Here is a 21,859-nt window from a genome sequence, read left to right as displayed (position 1 = left end):
AAATGTACAATAGTATATAAATCATATCGCATTATTCAAATGCTTGTTGAGAACATCCAATAATAAATCTTGCATATCGTATAGTAAACATTGTATTGGATCTAACAAAGAATGCTTGTTGAGAACATCCAATAATAAATCTTGCATATCACACAGTAAACATTGTATTGGATCTAACAAAGAATTGTCCCAAAATTGTGCATATTTCCCAAAATTCCTAAATTTGAGTTTTTTCAAAAGTATGAGAGGAGGAGGGGGCAGGGCTAAGACTTTAGGGTGAGGGATTCTTTTAAAATTTTAATATGTTTTCTTCTTCGCAAGCATGGTTTGACAACAATGGCTGCCGTGGGGAGCTTCGATAGATGCTTGCGACTAGTGACTAGGGGTTCTTCTACATATGTAGTCGTCTAGCTCTGTTGTTGCACTCCTATAGCTCTGCTGCATGCTTAATGATAGTACTCTAGCTACGCTCAGCTACAATTGCGAGCTATGCTCTCTAATGGCCACCACCAATCTCTAGTTACTCTATTCTCTAGGCGACACCTGGGCTATATGCTCTCTGTTATGCAATATGATGACTTCTACTCCTCTTCTCTTGGTGATGGCCACCTGCTGCACTCAAATTCCATGCCTGTTGTGCTTGATGGTGGCCACCACACGACTACCTTTCTCTTATGTGATAGCAGTTGCCAACAATAAGGCCAACCTGTGACTAGTTATGTAGTACCCCCCCCTCTTGGCATAAGTTGGGTCTACCATTTGCAAGGCCTTTGCCCTTCACCGTTGCTTATGCTCTATGGTTACTAAGGGGGCATCGGCGGGTGAGAGGGGGAGTGTTCAGTGAGGGGGCATAGGTTGGTGAGTGCACGAGAGAGGGGGGGTGAGAGGGAGAGGGTGGGGAGTGACATAAAGGGGGGGGTTTGCCCATGAGAGAGAAGGCGAGGGGGAAGGGGGTGACGTGAGAGGGGGAGTGTGGGGTGTACACCCTCTTATCTACTCATTTTGGGGTGTGTACTTATCTTTTGTATCTAGCACACATTTGTTCATTCTAATCTAGTGAGTTTGTATGCTCTCAAGCTTCTCTATCTTGTGTGTGTATATTTTTGCAACCCTAACTCTAATTCTAACAATTGGTATCAGAGCTAGTTTCCTTAACACTTGATCTAGTAGTCTGCCTCCCTCCTCACGACCTTGTTTTTCTATCTCCGATTGAGATACCCTCTTAGGAGAAGAAGGTATATACTGTAATGTGATGTATACGAAGTATACAAAATTTTCAGGGTCCGCGGCGCAATTCGGGCCCCAAAATTTGTTGCCATATATATAGGCAGTGATGTGTGTGAACACACTTAGGACCGCCGGGGCACTTTTTCCCTCTTTAGGAGGTTTTTTCTCCCAGCTTGTATATACGCCTATCATTCTAGGGCTAACTTATCTTTTGTACATTGTGTGTTGTGTGCATTCTTGCTTCTTCTTCTCTAAGCTTTGTGTGCTTTTCTGCAACCCTAATTCCAACAATTGGTATCAGAGTAGGCATCGGCTCCCAGGGCTACGCCACTAGCACCCTCTGACTCACGTTCTCCGATGATTGAGGTGAGCTTTCACGAGCGCTTGCAGTCTCTATACTCTGCAGATAGGCCCGCAGGGCTTTGCGTTCCCAAAAATTGCATCTGAGGTTGTTTCGAGCTTCGTTTTTGCATTACAAGTTCTGTACAAGTGTTTTCGTCATTTTATGCAGAAATTTCAACAGTGCAGTTTTTTGCAAAACAGGCATACGTATTCTATTGTGGACCGTGCTACATAGCAGGAGTTGTTTTCTGTTCAGTCTTTGCTTCATTACAGGTAGCTTTTGCATCAGTTTCAGTCAGTGGGCCATGGCTGATAACAACAATGATGTATTTCGCATGTTGTCTGCTGATGACAAACTGGATGGAGAGAGCAACTACCCACTTTGGGCATACATGATGCAGCATGTTTTGGTTGCAAAAGGAGTGTGGAACATTGTGCAGGATATGGATGTATGTCCAAGTTCTGTGGATGTAGGATCTGTTGAGGATGTTGCAGGTTCTAGCAGCTCTACTGTTGCTGCTGGTTTTACCCACCACTACTGAACAAGCTCGTTTGGGATGGTAAAGATGCGAAGGCTCATGCCTTGATTGAACTTTCTGTCAAACGTAGCATCACTCCACATATTTGTTCAGCTAAAACAACAAAATAGGCTTGGGATATTCTAGCTAGTTTGTATGCAGGTCGTAACAAGGCAAAAATCTCTTACCTGCGTAAAGAGCTAGAATTGAAGATTATGCAGGAAGATGATGACACGAATGTTTTCCTTGCTAAGATTAAAGATCTCAAGGAACAATTGATTTCTGCAGGTGAGATTATTCCTGATCATTCTCTTGTGCATACTGTTCTTGATTCTTTACTACCTGAGTCATATCAGACTTTTGCTTCACGTGGAGACTTGTTACTGAGGATAGACCTGATATTGTCAAGTATGATACTTTAGTCAACAAGCTCTTGCAAGAAGCGTAGTCCTGGTAAAACAGGGCTAGGCAACGTGCAATTGATCAGGCATTTGTTGCTGCCCAGCAGAGAAGAAGTGGTAAGGTAGCCCCTTCCACTGTTTCTTCTCCTATTAGTAGGTCTGCAACTTCTTCTCCTTCCACAGGTAGCAACAATATGTCTGAGAAGGCTCTTGATAAAGGCAAGAAAAAGATCAAGTGCAACTATTGTAAGGCAACTGATTATGTCATTAAGAATTTCCCTAAGCTAAAGGCTAAAGAGGCAAAGAAGAAAGAGTTAAATGCAGCCACAATAGCGGATGCTTCTACAAATGCAGATTCTGCAAATGTTGTGTAGGATACTGATTGGGCGTTTAGCGTGTATTGCCAGTTTGACCCATCTGTACATGATGCATGTTTGGCAGTTTTTATTGACTCTGATGTTTGGTATTTTGACAATGGTGGTACAAAGCACATTATCTCGCATCGTGATATGTTCACTTGTCTTGAGGCTATCCCTAATGGGAATACTGTCACATGTGCCAATAATGCTTCTTACCCAATGAAGGGCATTGATAAAATTATGCTTACTGCTACAAATGGCAGCGCTTTCACACTTTCAGATGCTTTGTATGTGCCAGGGATAAAGAAGAATCTATTGTCTGTCTCTACGCTTGCTAGAGTTGGACTTGTAGTCAAATTTGTGGATGACAGATGTACTGTTTATGATTTGACTTCTGGTGATACGATTATTGCATCTGGCACCTTGTTTCGTGGGCTGTATAGGCTCAATTCTTATGACAAGTGTGTGGAAGATTCAGCAAATGCAACTTTTGATGAAAAGGCAGTTTGAGATGCAAAACTATGGCATGCTCGTTTTGGTCATCCGAACTTTGCTAGTTTGCTGCATTTGCAGAAATTTGCTGCGTTGCTTCATTGCCCCTCTTGAGGCACCTTTAAAACATGTTTGTGAAGGGTGTATTTTGGGCAAAATACAGCGTTCTTCGTTTCCAAAGGATGGTTCTGTGCGGGCCACTCGCAAATTGCAACTTGTACATAGTGATGTATGTGGGCCTATGCAAACTCCGTTGTCGGGAGACTGGGAAAAGAAGAAATGCCTCTATAGCTACCTACCCAGCAGCCTTGGAAGACAACAAACACAAGGGGCACCACCAACACAATGCTGGAAACAGAAATCTATCAAAACACCACATAGAGATACCTCAAAAACTCTGTATTCCACAAGATAATGAAAACCCGCACACTTATCCACAAATAATGCAAAAAAGAAGATCCCTCTTTCACAAATTCGGTGGCTCCACTCGGCTTCCTTCACTCCCTTCAGCTAGTGGCCTCCTTTTGCATCGTGAAGGTGATCACCCTCACACCAGCTTCTTCTCTGTATGCATCTTACTGGCCTCTACACTTCAAGCACGTCGACGTTGCCACCTTATCTTCAGCAGCAGCCACAATCACCTTCAGCTACAGCCTTCGCCACACACAAACAAACAAGGCCACCCAAACCTGAAAGACCCTCTGTCTCCGCAGCAGCTGCACCAACCCCTAGTCTCACAGTTGCCAGAGGCGGCTCCTTTGCTCTTGACCAGCCTCCACGCCAACTCATCCAAGGCGGCTGCCTTCGCTACAGCTCTACAGAATCACAGCAAGGCGTCCTCTTTATCTCCAGGCGGCTACTACCTCTCCCTTCTTTGTCTCTGCCAGAAGGCGACTCCACACTCTCGCTAGCCACACATGAAAAACCCAGCAGTCTCTTAGCTCTGCACTCTCTCCTCTCCTCTGCGCCACTACTCCAATCACCGGCTGGACCTGTATGTCGGCGTCTCCAATCGCCCGCGCAGCCGCCAGCCTTGTCTTGCCTTTAGTCGCTCCAGTCACCAGTCCCTGCAGCACCTCTCACTTGTCGAAAGCTACCCGTCTCCAAGGCCATCCTTTGCGCTGTCGACCGTCTTGCGCACTCACCAGCTCGTCGCCTTTCAGCACCTCTCTCTGCTCACACCTGCGGCTTCTCCCTTCTGTGATACAGTCGACTACGCCCCCCTCTACAGCCGGCCACACTCTGGCCCGTCACCACCTCTCTTTGCCTGCAGCTACGCCCTCTCCCTGCTAGCATAGCCAACCGCAGCTCTACTTTGGTCTCTCACCACGCCTTTGTACTTCGCGCTGTAGGCGACCACCACTCTCTCTTCTATCAGGCCACCCCCTCTACAGCCGGCCACACCAGCAAGGCGGCTGCTCCTTTGAAACCTGTCTCCACAGCGCCTCTGCAAGGCAATCCCCTTCTACACTCCCTACTCCAGGCTTTCGAAGCGACCCCCTCCTGTTCGCCAACCTTCGAGAGGGTGGCACGCTGGCAGCCCAAATAAGCTTCCATGTGGCTATTCCTTTTATTGGCCACGTCTGATCATTATTTTTTTTATTTTTTTCTAAAACCTCAATTATGGTCACAATCAATTCAGCATATCCCTTCCATCAAAAATTCTAGTGCCATCTCCTCCGCTGCTGCCGTGCACACGTAGCCATCGCAGCCTTCCATTTCACAATAAAGATCTAACTCATGCACTCATTGAATTGGCATCCCAACCATTAATTGCCCAACTACTTTCACACCTCTTTAAACATAGCCTGCAAGTGCCCAGTTATTTGGGACGCGTACACAAACCAAGCGGCCGAACAATTGATATCATCTCAGTAACCCACATTCCAGACGACATGCTCACAGCAAAACCGTCCACCCTATACATCTGCCAAGGCATCCCCGGGCAAAACTCTCCACACGCCACGCATTCCATATGTACACAGACCCAAAACACCTTTCAGAAAAATGCCTAACATATTTTGCCAACCACCTAGTCTGCAGGACATTCATGTCCTCAGCCTCCAGGGTCAAAAGGCCACTGTTGCATGTCTCTTCCAATTATACACGCCTGCCCATCTAGTTCATTTAGGTGATATACCAATTGGGAGTTCCTTTCATTCAAAACTAATGGCATCACACCATTCTGACTACCCTCTTCATGCACACTCTTAGCATCACCAAAAACTGGGTCTGCATAACCCTCATCCACTTCTTTTTCTCCTTGGGTCAATCCCAAACATACTTGGGCCTCACTTGCCCACTTCACAGCCACAGTCAAAAGCATATGCATTAACATTTTGCAACCCAAATCCTTGGGCCTTTGATTACCTGGCTCATAAGCATTCACTGTTGTGGAAAAATTTTCGTCTTTTTCCAGCATAGCATTCCCAGACCTCATAACCCCAAATTCACCTGACTCTGGCTCCCACATGCCGGGTTGCTCAAGCATTAGTTCTTCTTCAACCGGTTCAATAAGAAAATTCCCAGAATCCAGCAGATAAGCATTGCTCTCATTCATAGGATTATCCGTGTGATGACCAGCTTTCCACTTCCACTGTCCTCTTCAGACGAGAGACTGCCAACATCTAAATCCCTGCCTATGATTGGCAAAACCTTATTCTCTGCAAGAATTTTCTCTGTTTGAACTTTAGAAGCATAAGTAACATCACTTAACACACCCTGACTAGTGGAAACATTATCAGAAATCTGGTAATTCTCATAACCATAAGCTGGCATAACATCCACCGCTATAGACTTCACAGTGCTCTCATTAAACTGCCCAAAATCCTTGGCGACTACCTTAGGATTTACCTGGTACATTCCCCTGCCAATTTGTTGGTACATAGTAGGTGTTTGTTGCACAAAATCAACCTGGACCATATTCACATTAAGACAACCATTCTTAACGACTTTGTCTTCCTTGATCATCCCATAATCCGCCATTTTCTTCAGCTTCCATTCTTTCTCTTCTGCAATCCTCACCGCCTCTTCATAAGTAGAAGGTTGCTTCAAGTCCACTTTTACCAACAAACTTTGCTTCAAACCTGCTATGAATCGCATCTTCTTCACAAACATGGGGGGAACTTCTGTTTCAAGAGCTAAACACCATCTTGTCCATAGCTCACTGAAAATTGTAACATAACTTTCCACACTCTGGCTTTCACCTTGCTTCAGCTTGCTGGAGCTCCTGCCAAACGTCGTTGGGATCTTCTCTTCTCTGAAACTCCTTTGTAAGGGCTTCTCTTAGGTTTTCCACCATCGTCATTCGAGATGGGCTACCAATCATTCTTTTTGCTTCAAACCCTCAAAGCCATGTACCCGTTGTGCCCTTCAAAAAGATCTAGAAGAGCCTTAAAATTTTATCCGGATTATCCACATGGTTGGTAATACATGCCAACTTCATTTTTTCCAAGAAATCCTCTACATCCTCATTCTTATCACCGTGAAATTCAGGATAAGCAAACGCCATGGTTGCAACCTGTAAACTGAAGGGACCTGAAGAAAGATCCTCAGTGGGGGCACCAAAAAACTATCGGGAGGCTGGGAAAAGAAGAAATGCCTCTATAGCTACCTACCCAGCAGCCTTGGAAGACACAACAAACACAAGGGGCACCACCAGCACAATGCTGGAAACAGAAATCTTTCAAAACCACACGGAGATACCTCAAAAACTCTGTATTCCACAAGATAATGAAAACCCGCACACTTATCCACAAATAATGCAAAAAAGATCCCTCTTTCACAAATCTGCTGGCTCCACTCGGCTTCCTTCACTCCCTTCAGCTAGTGGCCTACAGGGCTTCCTGTTTTGCAGGTACATTCTCCTTTCGAGCTAACAAGGTTGTGGCTTTTCTTAGCCCATTGTCTAGCCGTGTTTTTAGCAAAGAAGGTTGCCAGATTTCAGCCTATAGTGCAGCCCCATCTCAGCCCACAGTGCAGCTGATTTTGGGCCAAAAGATAGCCAATCAGTTTGCCTATCTTCAGCCCACAATCCAGCCCTTTCTCACCTTGAATGCAATCCGACAAGCCCTCCTATTTTCAGCCCAAAGTGTAGCCCACAGTACAGCCAATCTGAGCCCGAAAGAAAGCCCACAAGTTGGTATAGTTTCATCCCACTGTTCAGCCCTTTCTCAGCCTGAATTCAGCCCAATGTCCAGCCCCTAGTGCAGCTGATTTCAGCCCAAAATAAAGCCAAGCTTGTATAATTTTAGCGCACTCTCTAGCCCCCACTCTCCTGCCAATTTTAGTATGAAAGAAGCCGACAAGTTTGTCTTGTTTTTACTCATAGTCTAGCCATTTGCAGCCCTGGTGTAATGCACAAATTGATCTATGTTTAACTGATGATACTACTGACACAAATCAGCTCTACTACTTGTCCAAACTACAACAATATTCCAGCATGGGAGGTGAGATTTCCTTGCATCACACATACTTTTATCTGCAAGTGACGACTTTCTACCTCGAACATTGGCACCATTAGAGGGTAGCTTGAAATGTTGTTGCTGGTGTAGGAGTGATTTGTGCTTGTGTTAATGTCTTTTACATTCCATCTGCTCATTAGACATATCAATTGTATTTGAGATATATGCACTTCAGAGATGAAGGATCAAATGAGAGTTTATATGACTAACCTTGTGTATCATGTTCTTGAAAGAAATCTTTGTAGATGTGCTACTGTTAGCATCTCCATTCTCTAGCAATGCAAATTTGTTGTATATACAGATGTGATGGTAGAAGTTTGCTACCAACACATGGTCCTTTCTTTTAATTTTGGGCTCATGTTTGCTGAATTTCTTTCGAAGAGCTGATGTTACTTACTATTTTCAGTGCGTCAGACTAATTTTTCATGGCCACCTCTTTATACTTATCTCGAAGTTCTTTCATAGATGTGACCCTTTGCTCAATAAACTTCACTTGCAAAGGGTCTAACTCTATAGCAACAACATTTTTCTCTTTTTCAATGCACTCATTGTGGTAGTACATGTGCCTACAAACATATCTAAAATCCAATCTCCCTTATATGAAAGAAGTTCAATGATGTCCATCAATAACAACTGTGTCTTTTGATAAGGGTTTACTAAACCTTAAAATCCACTGCCATGTGCATATTAGACTCCCAATCTTCTGCTTCTCATCACTAATTCATGTCCAATCACTCCCAACAATGATTCTCTCCTCTCATGAAACCTTCTAATTATCCTTAATTAAAAATAATAATTAATACTGCTAATAACTTTTCCTACATGCCTCAAAACGTAGAATAGACAATTCCATTCCGTCCGGCATGGCCTAAAATCCTATGAATGGGAGAAACATGAAGAGTGAAAGCCTAAAAATTACACCCAATCTAGCTTCAAGGGGGGGTATTGAAATGCAGTCTATCAAAAACATTTGTGCCATTTAGTTTTACCATAAAGTTGTAGGTACCCCGACTTCATCTTTCTTCCATCGAATGGAAACTAATGGTCCCCATTTTAAAAGCAAAATAAAGTTGATCTAATTTATAATCATGAATATTAGGTTTCGTCCTCAAAAATAAATAAATCTTTTTAATGGAGGAAAATGATTTAAAAATTTACAATAGCAAAACTATCATAAGAACATACTTACCACACAATGGACTAGGGAGACGTTTCAACATTAAAAAGGGCCTTTGTCACACTGCCGTTATTTGTTCAAGTGAACGAAAGAAAACAATCCGCCAAGAATCACTTGTAGTGGATTTTGGAGCTACTAGAGGCTTAATGAGCTTTTGACCTTTGATTTTCCCAGTCTCCTATAATTTAAAAATATATCCTTGCATGTCCCATATTTCCCCTTCATCACGAAAAGCAAGTTGAAAAAAGTTATCATGTTCTTTCGTGCCCTCCTTTTGTGTTGACCTTGGCCTTCCTTGTTTTTTGGTAGACAATCCCACATGATGGCATAACCTCAATCTAAATGCATCGTCAAGATTATTTTCAAAGTTCACATGATTGATGTACTCTTTGTTTAATACCTAATCTTCTATAAGAATTTCATATGTAACCTTGTATCTGCATGAATGTTATGATCCCAAGCTACAAGCTATGCTTCTTCATCTATTAAGCCTCCATACACCCAAGAAAGAGCTAGCTTGAAAGATTCAACATGTGAATACTTGATGCTGAGCTCTTTCTTTGCTTTGCAAAGAATGATTTCCTCCCAACACAAAGTGTGTGAGAGTGCTGTGGACTGGGGCTTGTAAAGAACTTTTGTTGGGGCATGTGGAGGGATCTACGAGGACTACATAAGGCAAGACATTGGTAAACTGGCTTTGCTTTTATGGTCATTTTCAAATTATAAACCCATGTTTCATTTAACTCTCTTACCTCAAGTGGCCCACCATTTGTACTAGGATCAACATGAGGGTGTTTGATATTTTGAATGGGTGATTATAATGGTAGTTTATCTACAAGATTTTGTACTCAAGGCATTAAGCTCATTATCTTGGAAACGTTTTACTACAATTTATAGCCCCACAAATAGCCATGTGGGGATAGTTGCCTTGACTGGGAAAATCTTAATCTCTTCTTCCCAAGCCGTGATGTGTTCCCAAAATCTAGAATCCAAGTCAATGTGCACTTGGAATCTTGAATTTGCCTAGGCAGATTTTGGAATCCAAGTTTGTGATTGAGCAATCAATGGAAACCATCAAGAAAGAGAACCTACTTCATGGACACCGTCTCCTGCTAACAAGGTAATTATGTACTTGATCCATACATAAGCACCATGGCCAAGGTCAAGCTTATCTACAATACAATGAAGCAGAGGCTGGGTTGCCATCTAAAAGAGGAGGATAGGGGATAACACTTTGTAAATAATCACTGAAGCGGATGCCATCTAAAAGAGGAGGATAGGGGATAACACTTTGCAAATAATCACTTAAGAGGACATGGCTTTGCAACCAAAATGAAGAATCCAAAGTAGTGGGAAATATACTATGAGGTATCTCGTAAAGCAATGCATTGATCTTCAATATGTGCTCCTCAAGCAAAGATGGACATGGAAGGAAATATAAGAATTGCTAGCCATGCAAGAAAACCAAGTTTATAATTCTCCTTGCTTTGAAGGCCCACCTCCACTATCAACAAGCAACATGAAAGTTTGGATGTAGAAGAGTACTTTGGGATATTCCTTGCTTTTCTATCATTGGTGTACACATAAAAGTTTTTAAAGCTAATCATCCTCACTCTTTAGAAGGTGCCATTCAAATAATGGAGTGAGTGTGATGAAAGTGTTTTCTTCGACCTTAACATTGGTCCTAATTTTTGCTAGCAACTTCAGCACTATGAGTACGATGATAGTGTTTTCTTCAACCTTAACATTGGTCCTAATTTTTTCTAACAACTTCAGCACTATGAGTAATTCAAATTCAAGCATGGCCAAATGCATCATTATTTTTAAGACTTGCTCGACACTAGCTTCCTATGCACTTCTTCTTCTTCTTTGGGAATATTATATACACACTTCCTATGCACCCTAGTGTGCACAAACTCCAATTCTAGATCATAATATTGCACTATGCTAATGCTTTACAACTCTGAAGATGATTTTATTATGCTGGAAGTGTCCTAAGAGTTTGGCCAGAGAAGGTTGGCTAGAATATCACCTGGAAGAGAGTTATGTATACTTGCAGAATCAATGAAACACACCATACTGACCTCAACGAATCCTAGTGCTCTACACGAGAGTAAATGCTATGTTCAATGGTGTATTGACAAGGTAAAATATACATATAATGCCCTCCGTGTAGCATACTTAGATAAGAATGCTAAAGATAAAATGTGCAGGATACCTTCAAATTTTTTTAGCAATTGGAGTCAAAGACAAAGCAGGATGATAAAGAGAATGGATAGGGCAACACTAACAAGGGAAATACAAACAAGAGCAAGAAAGATGAACAAGGCAAGTGTGTAGGAGCTTCGAGTTGACAAAACAACCAACCCCATCAAAGCCATCCTAGTGTCATTACAAACCTAAAGACAAGGCAAAGAGAGAAGATGCAATAGGATGTTGTAGAGATCACTCTAAGACTAAGGGTTGCACATGTGCCCACACCCCAACAAACTAACCAGGAGATCACTCCAAGACTAAGGGTTTCAAGTGTGTCCACACCCTAACAAACTAACCTATATGCTCAGTTCCTCAAAGAGCTAATGCCAGATCATGATGTTATAGAAGAAGTGGACAAGCAAGATGCTGCTAATCTAGTGATGGAGTGGGATGAGAATGAGAAAATCCAAACTAGGAAGGGCGGTAAGGTAAAGTAGCTACCATGGTTAACATTGCCTACCTTTTGGCATAACTCCATATTTTTGTAAGTGCGAGGGCATATGAGCCTTGTATGTATTAGTTTTGGGCCATGTGCACCCTACACATATAGTCCTAGATGAACACATGTAAGAAAGTGGTCATATATATAAGATACTTTTGCTAATTTTTTTCTCTTTGCTAAGGATTCTGCTAGTGTTTGTTGTTGATACTAAACAGATTTTGCGTATTGATCCTCGTTTGTTTTGCAAGGGGGGAATGCTCAAGAAACTAATGCACTAACTTCTAATCAACTTGAAGATACATTAAATTTTGAAAGATCAGCAATCAATGAGTCTAGGCTTATGCCTAAATGGGTTAGAAGCACATTGCAAGATAGCAAATTATATGCTCCTTTGCAAATTGTAGAACTCTGGTGCTAAAGACACAATTCTATTGACCAAATTTGATTTCTTTCTTGCTCTCTTGTGTTGTGAATCTCTTGTTTGTTAGTGACTAAGCAGATTTTACGTATTGATCCTCGTTTGTTGCAAGGAGGGAATGCTCAAAGGCTTATGCCTAAATGGGTTAGAAGCACATTCCAAGATAGGAAATTATTTGCTCCTTTGCAAAGTGTAGAACTCTGCTATAGACACAATTCTATTGACCAAATTTGATTTCTTTCTTGCTCTCTTGTGTTGTGAATCTCTTGTTTGTTATTGATACTAAGCAGATTTTGCGTATTGATCCTCGTTTGTTTGCAAGGGGGGAATGCTCAAGAAACTAATGCACCAACTTTTGATCAACTGGAAGATACATTAAGTTTTGAAAGATCAACAATCAATGAGTCTAGGCTTATGCCTAAATGGGTTAGAAGCACATTCTTCCAAGATAGCAAATTATCTGCTCCTTTTGCAAAGTGAGAACTCTAGTGCTAAAGACACAATTCTATTGACCAAATTTGATTTCTTTCTTGCTCTCTTGTGTTGTGAATCTCTTGTATGTGTGCTAAGTGTGATTAAGTACATATGAGAGAGGGATTTCTTTCTTTTACCTATCGTAAGATTGTGTGGGGCTAGCGTGTTGTGTAATCGAAGGTGCCTACATAGCCCTTCATCCAAGCATTGCTCCATACCCAATGCTAGTGTGACAACGGAGTGGAGCTCAAGTATGTGTAGATTCTACTGTCACTCAGTGATCTGATTGAGCAATCAACATTATAGTAAGTCCCCTAATGACCCTTGCATCAACAAGTATGTGTAGATTCTATTTGTCACTTAGTGATCTGATTGAGCAATCAACATTATAGTAAGTCCCCTAATGACCCTTGCATCAACAAGGCTAAATAATGATTTTTTCACTCTGATTTGCCACGTCACTTATTACGAATTCACGATGGGCTTTAGATATGTAGAGTGGGATTCGGCATGCTATCAGATATACATCAAGGCCTTCTACATTTTTCTGGGCCTTCTTTCAAGAAATTACAGAGGAAAAGAAGCATTGCAATATGATAAGTAATATTAGATTTATTAAAGATCATTCAATATATATAAAGCTAATGTTAAATAATTACATCCATTTAATAATGAATCAAACTATGAAAATCATCAAAGATCAATGTTTATAAGACCACTATGCAACATCTCCATGAGTTTGGAGCAATGTTAATCAACTGGTTCTATTTTTTTAACCAAGGTAGAGAAAGTTATGGAGCATATTCCCAAATGTGCACACCTCCTATACCAGAGCAAATGTTATCAATTACTTGTCGCCTTTCTTTTTCTTGAGGAGGTCAATAAGTGCACTTTTCAATAAACACTTGATTTTATATATGCACAGAATATATTTTTGATGTTTCTAAATAAATTTAAATATAATATACAATTTAAGGAACATGCTTAAGTAGGAAAATTTCATTTGCAATGGTTCATTGATAAAAAAAACATGGAAAATTTTGTTATCCTCTTGAAAAGTATAAATTATACTAGAGACCAATTTTGTCAAATTAGTTAAGTAATGCATAAGTTATGAATTGATCAAATTACCTATATGGAAATTTTTTCCTAAGTTACACCCAATATTGTTTTTACCTCAATTAACTCAAAAGTGTCGAATGTAATTTGGTATAGGTGTCATTATATGGCACGCGTATGATGCCAGTCACATGGTTTGAGTGGGCTCACATGCTTTGTGTGATGTTCACACGGGTTGTGGTTTGCACAAAAAGTGTCGTGTATAGTCAATGCTCATGGAGTTAAAAGAAATGTATTTGGGTGCTCTCATTTGGAATGAAGATGATTATTATGCTATGCTTTAGCCTTGATTACTGTGCATTTACTTAAGCCCTCTTTATTGAGGTTTTACTTGTCTTAGAGGCAATGAAATTCTTAAGCTTTAGCCTTGATTAGTGTGCATTTGCTTAAGGCCTCTGAATAGAGTTTTATTCATCATAGAGCCAATGAAATTCTCAAATTTTACTTTAGTCCACCTTAGCGAATTAGGTTCTAAGTTGGTATCAGAGCTTCACCCACATCATCTCCACGTCAAGTTGGTTCCAGATCCTAGCATGAGCCTGTGCTTTTCCTGCCTCTCTAAGACCCGCACCAGTTCAAGCTTCCCGCGGTGTTCACAGGTAGGCTATTGCTTGCATCGTCTCTCTCCTGCATAGCTCACAGCAGCAAACAAGCCTTCCAAACTGCAAGATACAATGCCATTGACCATCTTGCTGGTTTTTTTTACAAACTCTTGGCACCCTATTTTGAGGTTCTCTCTCAAAAATGGATCTTGGCTACGTTTCACTTCTGTAGACGGAGGAACTCCACCTGCATGAGGCTGTGTAACTGATTATTGCAGCAACATTTAGCTTCTTATCAAGATTTAGCAACATTTCTGGCTACTAAGATATAAGCTATACTGTGACATGACAAACTTAAATGCTTCATGTTCAAGTTGCATGTACAATGTTTCATCCTTCAATACTAACGTGCTCAAATCAAAGTTCCAAAAAACAAATCTCAGATGCTCAATACCAAAGTTGTCAGTCAAATTTGCATTTTCTTTGGAAGGGTGTGACGAGACTTTTATGGCTTGAAACCCTAAAACAAGATTTTGGTGGTTGTGAATGTGTTTTGTTTGGTTAAGTGGTTGTTCACATGTACGGAAAAAGTGTGCGCATGAACATCATTAGTTTTGGGCAACACCATGGTATCTTGACTGAGAAGAGCACCGTCATCGGCGACATCTTCATTGAATCAGGTGTTAACTTCTTCTTCATCAAATTTTCACTTTGTAATTTGGGATAGCCAATTTGAGATGTGCATGAACCATTCCGTATGTGGTGTGTGAAGGGCAAGCTTGCACTCGCACTCACTATGCTAGAGGGAGGGAAGTGTAGTGCCTTCACCTTTAGGATAAGATTGCCACACTACAAGCAATCGTAATGGGTCCAGAACCATCACGGGTTTGGAAGGTACCCATGACCCCAATGCATACCATCTTGACCATGTTGAGTCATGTTGAGTCAAAGATGCAAGATCTCAAAGATAGTGGAGTTCCGGATGCATCCCCAAAGGGGAGGTTAGTAAAATATTGGTTATGCATCGAGAGGGTGGCAAGAGTTCATCTGAATTTGCATATTGAGGGGAGGCAAGGCTTCTTTGGTATTGTGTATGGTTCATTAAGTGAAACGTAAGTGGTGAATGTAATTTGGTAAAGGTGAAGGTGAAGGTGTAGGTGTCATTGTATGGCACATGGATGATGACAGTCACATGGTTTACATGGTTTAGTCCACATGGTTTGAGTGGGCTCACATGCGTTGTATAATGTTCACATGGGTTGCATGATTTGCAAGAGAAGCATCTGTGTAATCAATGCTCATGGACTTCAAATCCATTTGTGTCAGAAACCCCTCCCTGTGAGGTGAAGGAAATAAGGCACGCCTTCATGACAGATGATAAGATGGTGGAGATAAAGAACATAGGTGGGAGGCAAAGGAGACGTACATTTTACACCACAACTATGCAGACTTATAATAACCTCAATCTGATCACTTGTTTTTAACCTGTACACAGTGCCTATTTGCACTAGAGAAACAAATTAATACTCTGCCCACTGATTTATTATGATTTCAAAACAATCTTATAATGTGCCCATGTTTTACATAATACAAGCCAACAGGTGTGTAATGGTTCTTCTTACATATGTACTCTATGGGGTGTACAATACAAATCTACATAGAAAAACTTAAGCTTCTAATAAACCCACCTACCATACCAAAGTTTCGAGTGGTTTCTTACCCTTATCTCACAACATCAAGTTGCCACTGGTACATCTAGAGGAATGCCCGGTTTAGCTTCCAAGACTTGCACATTCGGTAAATCCTTCTGAAGTAATTCCTGTTCATGAAGAGTTTGAAATCACAATCTCACGTACATATTCACAAAGGGTTCAAAATGACACATACGTGGTATAAATCAGACAAATCATTCAAAATATGTAGACGTGTGTGTGTGCGCGTGCGTGTGTGTGTGTGTGAGAGAGAGAGAGAGAGAGAGAGAGAGAAAGATATATTAAGCATCCACTAAAGACCCAATGGGCCTATGAGACCAAAGTGATACAATATTGTCCATGGCATATCTCATCAAAAGAGAAGAGAGAGAGAGCGAGAGAGAGAGAGAGTTATATTAACTTCTTCAAAAGACCCAAAGGATCTATGAGACCAAAATAATGTTTACGCAGTGCCATGGATGAAATCACGTCATGAGAGAGAGATTAATGTCTACAAAAGATGCAAAGGGCCTATGAGACCATAAATAATACAATGATACCATGGGTATACAGTGCCATGGAAAGAATGTGAAAACTAAAAACTGAAACATGACTCTATAAGCCTCCTGATGGCAGATGTGGCTATGGTGAGGGCATGTCATGTCGTCGGAGAATCTCATGTAGAGAGAAAGAAAGAAAGAAAGAAAGATTTTATTAACGTCTTCCAAAAGACCGAACTCGGCCTATGAGACAAATCGGAGTACCTGTATGGGGTATCCTCTGTCATCCCAACAAAATGAAAAAGTACTGAACAAAAAAGCTGAATCTGGGTGTACAAGGGATGGAGCTCTACTACTAGGAGAATGCAAAGCTATATGCATGGAGTATACAATCATGATATGCAACCTAGCTCTACTACTCGGAGAGAGAGAGAGAGAGAGAGAGAGAGAGAGAGAGAATCCCCAAGGGATCGAATTGACCTCCCGGGTAGATGGGGTCGCTCACATCGCCCAAGGGGCCTCCAGCTACACGGTAACCCTCCACGGCACCCATCAGCACCACTACAAAATCATTCTAGAGATAAGATGAGTGCCCAACAGACTGAGGGGGTTATGAATGTAAGCTCAATCTCATGTATACCTTCAATGAGGCCATGTACGATATAGGCTGATGATTCCATACATAAAAAGATAACATGGTGTGAAATAGCCACTTTACTCCCAAACAGTTCCTACAAAGCGCACACCCATAGAAGTGGCCAATACTGAACCATGCTTGTTGCCCAAACTCCAGTATCCCGTAACGTCGACGTCCACTATCCAAGTGTATGGCTAAAATATGTCCCCATCCTTGGGAATTCTCCTCACCATGAAGGATGCCACTTATGCACTAATAACTCATTTGGTTAAAATAAAAGAACATCTATTAATAAATACATCTTTACATACTAGTCCATGCCGCGAGTGACCCAAATAGCCTTAAGTGTCCCTATTCAAGGCCGCCCATAAATATAAACCTAACCTCTAACATGACTTGTGGTGGCCTTTAGGGCCGTAACACCTTTAAACTAGACCTATTTACCCAATGAAGAAATTACTAGCAAGAAAGCAAAGAAGCTGACTTTTAAGAGACTCCACAATCTCCAAAATACTATCTTCTTGATTAACATCTCTAGAACAATCCTGTTTCCAGAACTATTCTTGGCTCATGTGGAACGTACTAAGTTAAGATGATCTATCCCCCGTCCCCAACATCCCTTTTAATATATTAGCAAAAGAGATGGGATGAATCCTCACCCTTGATGGCAAATAAAGTTTGTCATTGATCACCTTAGTGATTTTATAAAAACCGCTAAACCGAGGAGAAATCTTGTAATCTCTTAACATTGGAATCCTTCACGAATCTTAGATAAACCATTCGACCAACCTAGAACTTTCATCTGATCCACATAAAACTTAGACCTATTATGAGCTATGCAAGGGCTTTTTCCTTGGCAAACCAATGTGAAACCTGCATGTCCGCTAATACGGCTGAATTATATACCTAGATGAATCCAGGAACATGCCCAAATTCACCTTTTAGGAACGTGCATGCTATATACTCATGGTAGTCAACCCACAAGACTATATAACTATCAACTCCATTATGCATAGTATGGACTAGATACTACGACATCCCCACTAACGTCATCAGTGCCCAATAGTGGGTGTAGAACTCTGTATCAAGATACACTCTCACACACGCACTCCACACAAACACACACACACACATAAGAGCATATATTCACACAAAGCCCTTCGTACTGAGTTTCTGTCAAACCTCCGGAGATGCAAAGCAGACTCAGCCATAATGATGCCTAGCACTAAGGGACAAGCAAATAGAAAGAATTAGTACATCAAATAAGTAGTTGATAGGGCAAATGCAATACTAAAGATAGAAAGAATAAGCACAATATCAACTGGCCGCAACTCGGATGAAAACTTCACACAATGTGAAATCTGCATGTCCGCTAATACGGCTGAATTATATACCTAGATGAATCCAAGAACATGCCCAAATTCACCTTTCAGGAACGTGCATGCTATATACTCATGGTAGTCAACCCACAAGACTATGTAACTATCAACTCCATCATGCATAGTATGGACTAGATACTACGACATCCCCACTAACGTCATCAGTGCCCAATAGTGGGTGTAGAACTCTGTATCAAGATATGCTCTCACACACGCACTCCACACACACACACACACACACACACACATAAGAGCATATATTCACACAAAGCTCTTCATACTGAGTTTTTGTCAAACCTCCGGAGATGCAAGGTAGGCTCAGCGATAATGAAGCCTAGCACTAATGCTGTATGTTACTCCAAGTGTTGCGTATATATGAAAACGGGTGCTGTCAAGTTTTGTGTCGTGAAAATCATGTGCCCAAGTAAGCTAGCCTTGGTCACGAAAGGGTTGGTTATGGTGGGCACATGAGTGTAGACAGGACAAGGTTTATGCATGTGGCTATGCGCTTTGGTTTAGGGCCGCCTGGTCTTACTAAGGAGCCCAAGGCTGTAGGCCTTGTGTGGTGGCTGGGCATAGGCATGCAAGATTCGCCATTAGTAAATTAGCTCTCTGAGGTACTAGCACTATTCTGAAACACTGATTTCTTCAATTAGCAGGAACTAGTGAATTAACATCAACAAGGAAAAAACCCTAAATTCATCACAAGGCTTGCTTCCCTTCACCACCCAAGTTTCCCTACACAAGGATTGGACTAGCGCTGAGCCTTTTCCTTTGTTGCTTAGGCCAGGCCATTCTGACACAAGGTATCCCATATAAAAAAGTGAAGCACTAACCTTGAGAACAGTGTTAACTACACCCTTTGAAGAATGGTTTAACCATCCGAGCATGCATTGAGGCTATGTCAGGACAATCAACCATTAGTGAATCAATGGAATGCCACGTGCGCATCTCAGGGTTTATGCTGCAATCCTAGGCAACTCAACCACCTGCAGAAGGTGCTCACAGTTGACAAGAAGCTTAGGAAGGCTCAAGAAGAGACTTAAGCTCAGGAATTGACCAGTTAAAGGTCTACAAAGAAACCATGCCAATATGAGACTAGGGCATAGTTGCAGTGAAAGTGACCGGGAACAGTGGGAACGACCTAAGTTGAGAAACGGCGGGCCTTTAAGTAGGTATGAAAAGTAATATTAATGGATGAAAATACGAGGAAAAAATATTTCGGGACAGCCATAATTTATTGCTCATTCATAAGAGAATCGATATGCTTTTAACAGCTTCGAATATGAGATATACAAGGATAAAATAAAGGGGCCTGCACAAGGATAAAATCGATTGCACAAAGACAATGGGTTTTTGGAGCATGGGATTTAGATAAAGCAAAGCATTTTTAGTTGATTCTTTTTTAACACGGGAGCTTGTTGAGCCTACCCTGAATTCTTGTACTGTGCCAACCGAAGCGACAATCTTTGCTAGAATGCCCTTGCTTTCCAAGTCTCCATTTTGCAAAGGCACCACAATCCTGCAATCACAAGTCAAAATGCATCAGCCAACTATCATAAATACTAATGTAGGTGCATTGCAGAGCTGTAGCCGAGACAAACTTACTTTGCTTGCAATAACCTGACCAGATCCACTGCATCTTTTTGTCCAGAGACTAAAGTAAAGAGGGGTAGAACTTGCTTGATGACAGGCGTAATGACAATATCTGCTTTCTCCCGTTGCAGCAAAGAGCGGTCAAACACACAATGTGGCTCATAATAAATGCTGAATGTAGGGTCCTTGGCCTCAACAAAATACCTATCATATGCAATACATCAGTACCTAACTACCAATGCTTCAGGCACTGCAGTACATTAGCACACCATCTTTCGTAAGCTTGTTATTGGTTATGCCAGCCATAAAGCACTAACACTAGATTAGTATATAAAGAGAATGCATTCAAAAGCTACCCATTTTCTGGTCGCTGCCAAGGAGGGCCAAGTACTGGACCAGCTGATGCACGTATAGTGAGTTCTGAGCCATTGCTTCCTGTAAACCAAGTGCTATGGCCAGGTTCTAAATAAATAACCTACAGATTATACACCCAAAAAAAAAACAGCTTCAATATCTCAGATATAAACCAAGTCCTATTGCAACATCATGAAGGGCCACCCATATAGCATACCCTCTTGAAGAGTTTACTCAATGTAGGCTCAGCATTTGGAGTCGAGATGACTTGAAGATCTGGAAACATTCTCGACAGTGGTTCCAGGGTTCTCTCATGGCAATGATCATCAAAATTTTGGGTAATGAGCAATAAGTCTAGCTCAGGCAGATCCTCCAACTGTCACCCAAGGAAAGAAAGTAGCAGGCATTGCTTATATTTCTAGTATGTAACCCCAAAGAAACATTTACAAACAGACGTCCTTAATAAGGAAAGCTCTCTTTTTCCAATTAAACTTGTCACTTCTCATTTATGTGCTCAAGAGCACAGTTTCTGCTAAATCTCTACTCAGGTCTCATGCTTTCTGCCAACGGGGTGGCAATGCAGCGGTGTGGGTTCGTGACTCTTGATGGGGTGTCATGAAATCAAATCCCCACTGGTGCACCCCTTGGTCCGTGGCCTTGGCCACAACAAAATATCACTCCGATCTTCTCTTACAGCATCCCAGCATTCATGCCGCCACACTAGAGGTGGAGCTTCAGTTTGCTAGGTCACACCTTGCTACGGTTGATATGGATCTTGCACAGCTTCCCTCTCAGTGGGAGCAGGCCACCCAGTTTCAGGCTGTGCGGCAGACTCAGCAGTTTGCTTTTGGAGGCCTCATGGCCACACCTGTTGCCGGTCCCACCCCGAGTCAGAGTGCAGCTACTAGTGGACCCCCATCTACAGGGCAGAATGGCTCTACCGCTCCTCCTCAAACCTAAAACCTCTAGTTCAGTTTTGGTTACTGTTACATTCGAAGTTTACTATATGTACGATTTTATTTCATTTCATTGTATATATCATTGTACAGGTTGATCAAAATATCTCTATTGTAATCTCTATTTTGAACTCATAAATATCACCTCAATGTCTTGGCAGCCTCTCCATCCTCTACATCGGCTTTTCTATGGCATTCACCGAGGACAGTGAATCGATTAGTGGTGGGCGACCCTAGCTGCCCACTCCCGCCGCCACCTTGGTCATTCACTTTTGGACCGGACAAAAGTGCCAGCTACCTTGGACTGGTCCAGCCCATTGCATTGACACTTGGGCCAGTGCACCACTTGCACCACTTGGCACTTACACTACAACTTCTCCAAGAACTCGGAACTCTACAATTACGTCATGGAGAGAGAATATCTGAACTCATGACAAGAAACACAGTGTTGGTGGCCCGTTTGCTGGCCTACCCTGGTGATTTCATGGTGTGACAATTGGTGTTGCAAGCCTTGCC

The 21,859-nt window shown here is 41.8% G+C and overlaps 1 protein-coding gene across 1 annotated transcript in view; it reads right to left on the bottom strand.

The window, feature by feature from the left end:
- Positions 1-15,769: 15,769 nt before the first annotated feature.
- The window catches only part of LOC147629692 (Metallo-hydrolase/oxidoreductase superfamily protein), a 71,805-nt gene continuing 65,715 nt past the window's right edge, over positions 15,770-21,859 (bottom strand). The window contains exons 4-8 of the mRNA XM_086811232.1: positions 20,605-20,763; positions 20,390-20,508; positions 20,046-20,237; positions 19,869-19,959; positions 15,770-16,049 (exon numbers count right to left, since the gene is read on the bottom strand). Of these exons, the coding sequence (XP_086667358.1) occupies positions 15,966-16,049; positions 19,869-19,959; positions 20,046-20,237; positions 20,390-20,508; positions 20,605-20,763 (645 nt within the window). The 3' untranslated portion in view covers positions 15,770-15,965. The remainder of the gene's footprint in view (positions 16,050-19,868; positions 19,960-20,045; positions 20,238-20,389; positions 20,509-20,604; positions 20,764-21,859) is intronic.

Source organism: Cibotium barometz, chromosome 17 (assembly GCF_041138505.1).
Source record: "Cibotium barometz isolate CiBa-2024 chromosome 17, ASM4113850v1, whole genome shotgun sequence".
Classification (NCBI taxonomy): domain Eukaryota; kingdom Viridiplantae; phylum Streptophyta; class Polypodiopsida; order Cyatheales; family Cibotiaceae; genus Cibotium; species Cibotium barometz.
Note: the sequence above shows the minus strand (reverse complement) of the source record. Positions and strands in the feature narration are given on the sequence as shown.